We start from the raw sequence: 12,919 nt of genomic DNA, 5'->3' as shown, positions 1-12,919 counted from the left end.
TTCTGAAGTCTTTATTAGGTGAGTGGGTTACCCAAACAGTTAAAAACTCATCTAATAAAGACCTGGAAAATGCTGCTTTTGAGTTAAAGAGACCTCTTGCTTAGTGTCTATATATTTTTTGCTTGTTTGCTTTTGTTGCACTAAGAATACCAATTGTATATAAGTTAATTCAGTGATCTTAATTAGAAATAACCTTTTTAATGTTTTTGGATATACAAAATTTAAAAACTCCCAAGAGTGTTCAAAATGTTATAGGAATGTCTATAAATTAAGTGTAGCACATGATTAGATTTGCTTCAGTGCTTTGAACTTTTGAATCAAGCCTTCCTTCCATAGTATTGGATGAATATGATCATAATTTCTGTCTCTTCCATGAAATTTTCTAATATATGTTGTTTTAAAATTACAAAGTAGTCTATGCTTATTATTCAAAAAAGCCCTCCCAAACTAAAACAATGTTGAATATAGTCCCTCTCCCATCCTCAAAATAACTGTATGTACAATTTGATGCATGTCTTTGCAATTTTTCATGAAGGCTCTAATTGTGTTCACACATATACACAAATCTATACATGCATACACTCTCCTTCCTCCCCTCTCTTATGCCTTCCCCTCTCACTTCTTCTCCTTTGTCTTCCTCCTCCTCCTTTTAAACATAAGTGCTATGATATTGCCAAAGGAGAGAAGGCTTTGTTCTGTGCTCTGTGCTTTATTGAATTTCATTCATTGGTGGAGCTTATTTTCTTTGTCCTTTCCTGCCTTTGCCACTATGAAGGTTCAATAAATTCAGTCTCTGTTTTGCTTTTCTTTATATTCAGCAGCCTCACTAGGAACCCTCCCAGAACAAATCCTTAACTATGTAAAAGAGAGCAATTCTGGGTGCTTTCTCCTGGGGACAGCCCGCTTTACAGCTTCAGTTCTGGCTTCCCTGGTGATTGGCCCAAGGCCCAGCATGGCTTTTGTATCAGTTGATTCCAAGTGTGAAGTTTCTCTGGGGTTTCCTTGGAAAGAAGGTTCTTTGTAGCATTCATCTTCTGTGTCTGTTATTGGTCAAGGTTTCCTCTACATTAGTTATCTATTATTTCGACTATGTCTGATTTCTGTTTTCCAGGACTTTCTAAAATATCTTGATATGTTGATGGTGGACCTTGTTTTTTTTTTTTTTTTTCTTTTTCTCGTGTCTGTCATTTCGGTGGGATTTAGAGACCAAAGAGGTGAGGTACACATGATGGCTCCGTCAACACCTTGAACTTCCCAGATGTCTAGTATTTTTTCTATTTCGGGACCAGGTTTCAGTAAATTCTTTCAGGGGATGAACTTATTTGCACTTCCTCTGGTTTGTGTTAGAACTTGAAAGGCTTTTTTTTTTTTTTTTAAGTTTTGTGTTAGTGTTAATAATAACGAAATCATTGATATCTCATTGCTCTCTGTCTGCACGTGTGAATGACACTGTTGCATGACAATTGCATTTATAGGCCACCACAAAGTGTTGCTTGCATAAGGCCAGTTAGCGATGCAAAATTCACTTTAAAAATTGGACATAATTTCATTTGACGTGTAAATGTCACTATCTTTTTGTCGTATGTATTTGTATTTTATTTGCCAGGTAACTGAATATTGTCACCTGCCTTTTTCAGCACCCAGATCAACTAGAAATAAAAAAAATGTAATAACTTTCCATGCACACATAGTACTCCATTAATGTATCTTAAAATTATTTCTTAATTACTATCAGAAACAAATGAATGGTTCAGCATTTAAAAAAATTTGTTTCAGGAAGGAGAAAACATTTTCTATTTGGCAGTTGAAGATATAGAAACAGACACGGAGCTTCTGATCGGCTACCTGGATAGTGACATGGAGGCTGAGGAGGAAGAACAGCAAATTATGACAGTCATCAAAGAAGGGGAAGTTGAAAATTCTAGAAGACAATCAACAGCGGGCAGAAAAGGTATTGCATCTTTAATTGGTGATCTGGGAGAAGAAAAGTTGTAGAAAAAAATGTAGTTTAAACTGTGGTTGAATTATAGTTGCCTTGTAATATGGCATTCTCAAATAAAGTTAGTTTTTGTCAAAATTATTCTCAGAGGGCATCCTGTGGTGGGCTCATCTTTGTTACAGCAGGAAAAGTATGTTGGGAGTGGGTGATGGATGTACCCTATAGGACTGCCTAGGCTGCAGGCAGGGCTGCATTGCTGGGGCAGCTCCGGGCTCTCACTGCTCTCACTGGCACATTGGGGTAATGAGTAGTGAGGACTTTTGTAGTCTTGCCGTAGCTCTGCCACTAATCAGTCTTGTGACGTTGGGCAAGTTGCTGACTTTCTGAGACTTTACTTTCTCATCTGCATATAGGAAAAGGTGAGTGTGGAGGTGCGGTACACAAGAGAGCCTGCTAGATCCGAAAGGGATTGATTCCTCTTGTTTGGGATCTTTTGGGAACCTGCAGCTTCTTGGCATCTCTTTCTGTTCTGATCACAGGAGCCTGGAGGATTGCTAGGTTGCCCTAGAGGGGTTACCAAAAACTTTCAGTGACCGTAGGTCAGACCTTCCTCAGTCAATACTGCAGCCACTTGCTTGTTAACTGCCAGGGAATAATCAATTATTATTGGCTTTGTTTCTATTATGTTGTGTTTTACCCCTAAGGGAAATTTAAGGGATAAATGAATGATGCTATAGGTATTCACATTTTGTAATAGGCCTCGTCTTAATCCTTTCAGGCTGTTATAACAAAATACTTTAGACTAGATACTTGGTAAGCAGGAGAAATTTATTGCTCACATTTCTGTAGTCCAGGAAGTCTGTCAAGGTGCCAGCAGATTTGGTGTCTGGTGAGGGCCCGTTTCTAATTAGATAGCACCTTGTAGCTGTGTCCTCATGTGACAGAAGGGACAAGCAAGCTCTCTTGGGCTTCTTTTACAAGGGCATTAAGCCCATCCATGAGGACAGGAGTGCTCATAACCTAATCATCTCCTAAAGGGCCCACCTCTTAATACAGTTCCACTGGGGTTTCAGTTTCAACATATGAATTTTGGGGATTCACGAACATTCAGACCATAGCAGGCTGATACTTACTATACAGTACTTTTCCATTTTGTGTAGCAAAGCCACTTCAGAAGTGATTCTGGTTTCATTAGTCAAAGTGGTAGTATGCTTTTCCTATACTTTTTCTGTTCTAACTGCATGTTATTGGCTGAGAAAGTGTGAACATTCTGTCACCATTGCCAGCTTATGCTTCTGTTTCTTTATTTTAGTTGAATTATTTAAGGGGAAGATAAGGACAGGCTTATATGCATTATGCTATATGGAATATCATATTTTGGGTGATGGGAATTATTTCTGTATTATTCTGTGTTTTCTTTGTTTTTGTATTTTATTTTTTCTCTGTTGTCCTCAGGGCAAGTTATTTTGTCCATTATTTTAACTTAAAAATAAGTCATCTACTTACCTATTACTGTCCTGATTTCTGCTTTAGTTATTAAAATACCAGTTTTCATTATCTTTGTAAAAAGAATCAACAGAAACTTAAACAGAATTTTTTAAACGTATGAACCAAGCACTTGCATTGTGGCTATTTTTTTTAAATTTTATTTTATTATTATTATACTTTAAGTTTTAGGGTACATGTGCACAATGTGCAGGTTTGTTACATATGTGTACATGTGCCATGGCTATTTTTATTTTAGAATTCTTAGTTTTATTTAGAAAAGCAAAGAAACAAAATAAAAACAAATTCAGCGAAAGAAACAAAGAAGCCACCCAAATGTCTAACAATGAAGAGTTTGGTTAAATAAATTGTGGTACTTTAAGTTTAAAAATACACCAACATTTGCCTTGAGAAGATGTTAAATGGGAAAACATATAAAATTGTATATAAAGTATGATCCTAAATTTACCTCTTCTTAGACTGCACATAAAATATGCATGCACTAAAGGCAAGTCAGGCTTGCCGGTAATATTATGACAGTTGTCTCTTCCTGATGGGATTATTGGTGTTTTTCATTTTCTGCATTTTCTAAGTCTAATTTTATTTCATAATCAGAAACAAATGTGTAACTTAAATAGCACACTGAGAAATTTGGTCAGACCTGCACCAGTCTATATGGGACCGTGTAGCCTAATCCACTCTACTAGCTTAATCAGCACCGTTTTTATGACCTTGGTCTTTTTTCACATGTATGTGAGATTCCCCTTGGTAATTCAATATAGTTTGCATCAGTTGGATTTTTCTCCTTGTGAAGGTAAAAATGAGCTAAAAATGACCAATTTCAGGAATAGCTTTTGTTTTCTAATTTAACATTTTGATCTGAAAAGTTAACATTATAGGATCAATTAAATAAGGAATTTGACTTTGTATTAATTTGGTGAAATACAAGTGATTTTGAAAATAATGTTTTTCTCTCTAGTAACACTTGCTATTATTTTTTGTGGCCAAATACTATTAATATTTATAGTGATAATAAGAATGTATTCATATGGTGTCATTAAGCCAATTAATTAATTAATTTAAAATGAGAGCAAAACTGAGCATTTGTTGGCTCTGAATTTTTGTCTCATGAATATGCTTCCTTGTGAATGTGCAGATCACCTTGGCTGTAAAGAGGACTATGCTTGTCCTCAATGTGAATCGAGTTTTACCAGTGAGGATATTCTTGCTGAGCATCTTCAGACATTGCACCAGAAACCCACAGAGGAGAAAGAATTTAAGTGCAAGAACTGTGGGAAGAAATTCCCAGTTAAGCAGGCTTTGCAAAGACAGTGCGTATACTAAAGAATATCTTTAAAATTATAAGCTAACACAGTTTATTCCATTTGGCTTAACTCATAGTTTTTAACCTGTGTGTGTGTGTGTCTGTGTGCACGTGTGCACACGCATGTTTGTGTGTGAGTGAGAGATTAAGCATTTTACATTGGTATTGTCATTAACTCATCTTTTCTTAGTATAGTATGTTGATTTTTAAAATATTCAAATTATGGATTTTAACACATAAACACTGTTTATGGAAATTAGTTTTTGTCCATTTATTAATTTGCCATTATGTATCAAACTTACTGGTTTAATCTGAAATTCAGATATGCCTAATTTAGTTACTCCTTCGAGGTAACAGACTTTTAGTTGTCTACATTTTATATTCCTTCTGGAATCTGTTAAAAAAAGTTTAAGAAATGGGGAGTTCAAAGTATAAAGAATTCCTGAACATTTTGGGAAGCACTGTTTATTTGAGAGCAACTTTGGAGGAATAATTTAAAGATGCATAGGTCCCAGATATAACAATATGATTAATTAGATGATCCCACACATAGCTCAGTACCCTTTTTTATTTTAACAATTTATATTAACAACATAAAATTATCTTTATTTAAATATTTTACAGGATCAGAAATTGTTAAAAGTGAGAAAGTAGGTACATGCGTTTGTAAAGTTTTATTTTTTTACTCATTAAAGTCTTTAATTTTAATCAGATAATTGAATTTAAGTAATTTAAAAGCATATTTACATACTGGATGCAACTGTAGACTCTCATTGTGTTGAAGCCAATTACTTCCAATATGAAAGTAATGTAAATTGTCCCATCTCATCAACATATGTCTTTCTCTCTTCTCTTATGTGCTCCCATCCTGCCATTTACTTTCTTTCTCCAACCTTAGCTTCTCATTTTAACAGAATGTTACCTTACTTATGAGCAAGAAATCTTTAACATAGGCTTTAATGTTACATTTTTACATTTTTGTGTTTCATTGAACTAAAATTCTGAAATATGCTACATTTCATACTAAGACTGTATGGATATTATATGCATCAACTTTCGCTTATAAAAATTGAGATGAAAATTGTGCTTAAAACTTAATAATTGTTCAGAATATCAAAACTTTTATAATAGTAGGATACTACATATTTAGAAATTCTATTGTACGTTCTTAAAAAACAAGCAAGGGCTATATGCTTTTAAATAAATAGACGTTAAGTTGCATTCTGGTTAGCTTTTATTGCATTTAGTATTATATATGTATACAAAAGACACTGCTGAGCAAGAGCTTATAGTTAAATAAGATACTACTAAAAATTTAAAAAGACAAAAGACAGAATGAAAAAAGAGATCACGAACATGACTTTATTCAGAGTTAGCGTAGTTTCATTTTTGTCTTAGAGTTCCAGTTTTTGTTTTCTTTTCTTTCTCTTTTTCCTATTTCCCTTTAGTGTTCTTCAGTGCACAGCGAAAAGCAGTCTGAAGGAGTCTTCACGAAGTTTTCAGTGCTCTGTTTGCAATTCTTCCTTCAGTTCAGCATCGAGGTTTTGTGTCTGAGTTATGAAATGGCTGTTATATAATTGTGGGTCATTTTTTGCATGCATACTTTCATGCTTCTTAGTAATTCAGTTTCACATACCTACAGAATTTAAATGCTTTTCTTCTTACCTGCATAGGTAATGCATGGAATGACCCCAAAACTCTACTAGGGAGCATGTATTACAAAATCTTGCTGATGTTTGAGTTTTGTAGGTATGTCTTCACCATTTCTTCCTGTTCCGCTTTGCTGGTTGTCTTGTAGTTTTGAGCAGCACCAGGAGACTTGCCGGGGGGATGCCAGGTTTGTGTGCAAGGCTGACAGCTGTGGAAAGAGGCTGAAGAGCAAGGACGCCCTGAAAAGACACCAGGAAAATGTCCACACTGGTGAGGAGTCATTGGAGGGTCGTTTCCGAAGGGGCTTCTTTTCCCCAGGCCGCAGCGGTCTGTTTTTAATTCGCACTCTTGAGGAGAGAGCTGGCTTTTCCATTGTGTTTCACACAGATGTGGAGCGCTGGCAGTGGATTTTTTTCTTTCACTGAACACTATTTCTTTCTCAGGTTGAATTTAGCAGCATTTGTTCTTTTTCCCATTTCTGAATTAATTATAACTGTAAGCCTTAGTTAAAGTCTAGTTATGTTTGGGTGGGCAGATGCGTTAAGAATTAATATTTTTAAGTAACAATTTTAAATGTTTTGGCATATGACATTTCTTTTATAAATTGTTAAAATTTATGGTTATTAAGTGATGTCCTTCTGCCTTATTATTTTTACAGTAAAAATCCAACTTGTGAAAATACTTACAGTTCTAAGTTAGAGAAAATTGCTAACACATTTTGACATTGGAATTGAATATGTATGGATTAACAAAACAAATATTATTTGAATTCCATCTAATAGCTAGCTAAACAATAAAACAAATATAAAATTTGACTGTCTTTTAGGTTTATCTGCGTAGCACATGGTATACTGTCAGTAAATATATTTTGGCTTAGGGATTAAATCTGTTGCAGTGAGTTGAACAGTTGGCTGTATTGTCTCAGTTAACTTTTTACTTCTTGTCTTTTTACCTCCATAGACTTCCTCCTTAAAGGAGGTGGAGATTTATGAAACCCTGTGTGTTCTTCTATTCATATTCTTTGTTCGTGTGTTTATTTTTGCCCTTGACTTCTGGGAAATGGGTGGTTATGTATCTCTGGATGTGGGGGAAAGTGGATTTCTTTTCTTCCTTCAGTTGTTTATGCTTATATTCAGGAGAAGATGATAATCTGCACCCAGCATCTGTATCCTATATTTGTTCATTGTCCAAAAAGTATTCACTTTAATAATAATACAGGTATAGAGGCTAGCATGAACAACTGCTAGCTGTGGCTTTGCATCATTGGTTTGGGCTGCATATTAAGTGCACCCTATGGTGAAAGCTCTGTGTGGTGGAAGTAAGGCCTTGTGAAATGCACCTCCAGCTTGGTGCCCTTCACTAGGCTTTTACAGTGTTCTGGTTTCTTTCTTTCCTTTTGAAGAATACACAGCTGACTTAGGGAAGATGGAATTTTTTCTGAATTCAGTGTACTGGGATCTTCCCTATGATGGCAAAAGGCAAGCATAACTTTTTGATAGACTTGCCTTCATAGTTTTTTGATTTTCAATGCTGTTCTAGTTAAAATGCTATTCTTAATTTTCTTCATCTATGTCTGCAATATATTGTAATAGAACTTTCATGTCAGTTTTAAAGTATAAGTTTGCTGAACTAAGTAAAAAGCCAGATGCATACGCAACTCTGGAAACTTGCATTCTTATTACTGGGCATGTGGTCTTCAGGCTATGCTATAAGCACAATGTCTTTGAGGCTTCTTGTAGTTGGCCTTGCATATTGTAATATTATTAATTCTGGAAATTTATGGTGATTCTGTAGGAAATAATTCATAAAAGGAAATCTTGTTTTATATATATATTTTTTAATTTGTGGACCATACAAAGTGTAAAACCTTGCTGTATTTTAGCTAACGGTTACTATGCCATATGTTTTGCTGGGGTTGTACATGATGTCAATCTCTCATTCACAGTATGTCTCTTGCTTCTCCCCTTTCCTCCATGGGCTACACAGGCATTTGAGGAAAGAATATTCCCTATTGGAGATATCAAGCAAAGAAGCGCTCATATACATGGTTGTAGAATCCTTTATTATAGAAAGGCAAAGGCACTCAAAGAAAGAGATCTTTGATGGCAAATGTTTTTTTGTTAAGGTGATATGAATTGAGGAGGATGATTAGAGAGAAGCTGAATTTTTCAATATGGATCACATTTTTCCATAGCAACCATAACATGGGTAGGTAGGTTCTCAGACCAGCTCCTAGAAGCATACTTAGCTCACAGTGTGTTGAAAGTTGAGTACTTAAGTGATTGTGTATTCAGTACAGTTGTATTAATTTCCTCACATGGCCTACTGGTGTAAGTAATGTGTTCCTAAATGTTTTTGAAAGTTTAAATCTGAAAGTCAAGTATCAGATTTACCTAAACAGGAAAGTTAAGACAGTATAACATCTAGTTATGGCTTTGCAGGTGCTGTTATCCATGAGCCTAGGGGAGCTGGTAGAGCGGTGAGGCTCCTCACAGTTGTTACTTAAGGGGAAACAGAGAGTGAAGGGGCTAAGCTCCTCCATCACTTCCCATCTTTCCCTTTTGCTTAGATTCCATGGTTGCTGACAAAGAGACTTTGCATTAATGGGAGATAACATTTATCTACATTCTCAGATGAATAGTCATACATTTTTCCTGTGTGTCTTCTCAGAGGAGCTAGGATTCTTCTAGGGTGAAAAAGAGGAGAAGCCATGAAAAGGAGAGAGAAGACTGAAGATTGGGGATGAGGGTTTGATGTATTCCCTTTGATACCTGCAGGCAGAGCTGTGGCAGGAGTGCAGGGGTAAAGTGAGAGTGATGGGTGGAGAAATCTGTTTCTCTCCTCTCTCCTCCTTGGACCCATCCAGTGGGAAGGAGTAGGGCCTAGTATCAAGGAGTAGTTGCTATGAGGGCTAGGACGGGGCAATAAAGGATTATTAGTGGAAGATGGACCCAACTAGTAGGACCTGGAAAAGAGGGAATATTCTTTCTGAATGGTGCCTCATGTATGATATGTTTAGGAAATTGATGACCAAATATATGCTATCAGATATTCATTTTGCCTGGGAGAATTTTCTCCTTTAGTAGCCATGTTACTTTCAATCACTGAGAAACATTTTCTTGGCTATCATATTTAGCCTGCTAAAAACAGTGCATTAAATGGAATAGGCATCTTGAATAATAAGACAAAAATTCATATTTGCCATTTGAAAGTGTATTTCTCTTTCATAAATGCAGTCCTATAATAAAACAAAATCATTTTGTAATATTGTTTTTACTTGTTTTAGATTTGCTTCAAAATATAGAGAAGTGGGGGAGTGGATGGGATTGAGGTTGGGGCAGGAATGGTCATGGTGAGTCATTGTTGAGGCCAGGTGATGGATAGATGGTGATTCATTATACTATATGCTTGCTTTTTGTATATTTGAAATAAACCAATTAAAAGTTGAAAACATATTTTATGGTTATTCATTGTGGTGCATTTGATATTATTATATCACATTTAATAATGTTTGATTGCCTCTTCATTTCTATAACAACTGTGAAATTTGAAATATGAAATGAGCTACTGTAAACATAATCACTACATAAGAAGACAGAATCTGGCTTTGAGTAGTAGCATGAATTGCCAATATATTGTTTTATTGTAGTTTATTTCTTAACATTAACTTGATAAACATATACTTAAAGATTTTATAAAACTCTAGTGCTGGAAAGAATAGTCTGTAAATTCTATCTTAAAAAACTCAGCTGATTAAATAAAATATTCTGTTGAGATGTAAAAGAATTAACACAATCACTTTATGAATTAATAAATTTAGTTTTTTCTTTTACAAACACATTTGGTTAAATTTTGATTTGAATTCCTTGTGGATATATCATTTTCTCTTTTAATACTATACAGTATTAGTACATGGAAAAGTGAAAGGCCTGTTTTATATATGTAGAAAGGTGGTATATGAAGCTGTGAAGATGTCTCAAATTTAAAAAGAAAGCATTTACACAGAATAGGAGAAAATATTTGCAAACTACCCATCTGACAAGTGATTAATAACCAGAATATATAAAGTGCTCAAAGAACTCAATAGGAAAAAAATCAAATAACCTAATTAAAAAATGAACAAAATATCTGAATAGACATTTTTCAAAAGAAGACAAGTGGCCAACAGGTATATGAAAAAATGTTCAGCAAGATTAAACATCAGAAAAAAATGCAAATCAAAACTACAGTGAGATATCATCTCACCCTAGTTAAAATGGCTTCTATCCAAAAGACAGGCAATAACAAATGCTGGAGAGGATGTGGAGAAAAGGGAATGCTTGTACACTGTTGGTGGGAATGCAAATTAGTACAGCCTCTTTGGACAACGGTATGGTGGTTACTCAAAAGACTGAAGATAGAGCTAGCAATTCCACTGCTAGATATATACCCCAATGAAAGGAAATCAGTATATTGAAGACATATCTGCACTCCCATGTTTATTGCAGCACTATTCACAGTAGCCAATATTTGGAATCAACCTAAGGGTCCATCAATGAGAGAATGGGTAAAGGTAATTTTCTTAAGTGAAGTAAGCCAGGCGCAGATGCACAAATTTCACATGTGCTCACTTATATATGGAAGCTAAAATTAAAACTATTAAACTCATGAAGATAGAGAATAGAATGATTGTTACCAGAGGCTGGGAAGGGTAGTGGGGAGGGGGTGAATAAAATGGGATACTTAATAGGTGTAAAAATATAGTTATAATGAATACAATCTATTATTTGATAGCACAATATAACTATCTATAGTCAACATAGTCAGCATAACTTATTGTATATTTAAAAATAAAAGAATAGAATTGGAATGTTTCTAATACAAAGAAATGATAGATGCTTGAGGTGATAGATACCCCAATTACCCTGATGTGATTATTACACATTGCATGCCTATATTGAAACATCACATGTACCCGAAAAATACATACACCTATTATGTACCCATAATAATAAAAATTATGAAAAGGTATATAAGCTTCTGCATTCTCTTGGGAGCTTGGGTCTTTATTCTGAAGGCTCCCCTATATACATGTTAATAATTTGTATGTCTTTTCTCTAATTAAAAAATAATTAAAAAGAAGATTTAAAATATAACTTACTCTTTAAGTTTAATGAATATATCTACAACACTGAATTGTTTAGAATTCTAAATTATGAAGATGAACTTACATGTCACCTCGAAACACTATTTGTTGTTCCTCTTAATAGTCTCATTTAAATCATCATGGTATTTTATTTCTATTTTAGGAGATCCTAAGAAAAAGCTTATATGTTCAGTGTGCAATAAAAAGTGTTCTTCAGCATCAAGCCTACAGGAACATAGAAAGGTCAGTAAGATAAAAATTCATCACAGTTTTATATCTATCTTTAATAATTTTAATATGTTTTTATAGTAAGTATAAAAGTTACCAAGTTATTATTTTGATGTGAAAAGATAATCTGAAAAATCAATGTCAATTATTAACTCTAACAACATTGGCAACTATTTAATGTAATTTATAATAAAATAGAATTAAATGGAGTTTTAATTTTTGCTCTTGTCATGACAAGGTCCAATATATTCATACTGTATTTTATTATTATAACAAAGATGTAAATGATCATTCTTAATTTCACATATTGTTTCTTTTAGCATAGCTACGAGCATGAGACATTTTCTTTACAAAAGAGAAGGAGATGGTATTCGTGAAAACAAAATTTTACTTTTGTTATGGTTTGTAAAATGAATTTTTATCTCTGTTTACATATAGATATATTACAAAGTAATTTGACAGGACTTAAAATTTATATGATTTTTAATCCAGTAACTCCAAGCATGTGCTGTGGTTTTAACTTATAACATGTGAGGTAGCTAAATTATTGTGTTGATATGTCTGAGGTTATATCTTGTATGTTTAGTGATTTTGATCCTTAAGGAGAAATAATAGGACAAGCACCAGACCAGGAATCAGGGTAGTGGGTTTCTTTTTCTGTCACTAACCTTCCATGTAACATTAGGCCTTTCTTCTCCCATTTATAAAATGGGACAATGAATTGATCAGTATTCTCTTGTTTGTTTGTTCTCTATGTACCATGAAACTACTTTTTTTTTGGTTTTCAGTTTTCAAGTGGCGGTCTTATTAGATTGTTTAGAGATATGGAATGCTTTATGAATTTGTGTGTCCTCCTTGTGCAGAGGCCATGCTAATCTTCTTTGTTACATTCCAATTTCAGTGCTGCTAAAATGAGCACTGAGACTGCTTTTAAAAGAAAAATTTTGCGCAGAATGCCAATCCAGAGGACCCTTTTATAGGTCTTTTTTCCTCCTTCCCCATCACCCTTATGGCTTCTGAAGCAGAACCCTTATGGCTGAAGCAGTTCATCTTCTGAAGAGACAAAACAATTAAGTCTACTGGAATAGATATCTTCTAAGCATCCTCTTTTATAATTCTATGATTTATTTTTCTGACCCATTTAAATCTTAGAGGTTGAAATTTAAGC

General features: G+C 34.4%; 1 protein-coding gene and 1 pseudogene across 8 annotated transcripts in view; one reads left to right on the top strand and one right to left on the bottom strand.

Annotated features, from left to right (window-relative positions):
* The window catches only part of PRDM5 (PR/SET domain 5), a 238,818-nt gene that overhangs the window by 99,653 nt on the left and 126,246 nt on the right, over positions 1–12,919 (top strand). For 6 of the 8 annotated variants that reach the window (XM_054554414.2, XM_063723623.1, XM_054554413.2 and 3 more), the window contains exons 4-8: positions 1,777–1,951; positions 4,581–4,755; positions 6,197–6,289; positions 6,547–6,668; positions 11,687–11,766. In XM_054554414.2, coding sequence (XP_054410389.1) covers positions 1,777–1,951; positions 4,581–4,755; positions 6,197–6,289; positions 6,547–6,668; positions 11,687–11,766 — 645 coding nt within the window. The remainder of the gene's footprint in view (positions 1–1,776; positions 1,952–4,580; positions 4,756–6,196; positions 6,290–6,546; positions 6,669–11,686; positions 11,767–12,919) is intronic. The other 2 variants (XM_054554419.2, XM_002815097.6) reach the window with 1 other exon arrangement.
* Positions 12,570–12,670, bottom strand: LOC112133219 (U6 spliceosomal RNA; annotated as a pseudogene).

Source organism: Pongo abelii, chromosome 3, assembly GCF_028885655.2.
Source record: "Pongo abelii isolate AG06213 chromosome 3, NHGRI_mPonAbe1-v2.0_pri, whole genome shotgun sequence".
NCBI lineage: Eukaryota > Metazoa > Chordata > Mammalia > Primates > Hominidae > Pongo > Pongo abelii.
The sequence above is the reverse complement of the archived record's forward strand: the minus strand, read 5'-3'. Positions and strand labels throughout refer to the sequence as shown.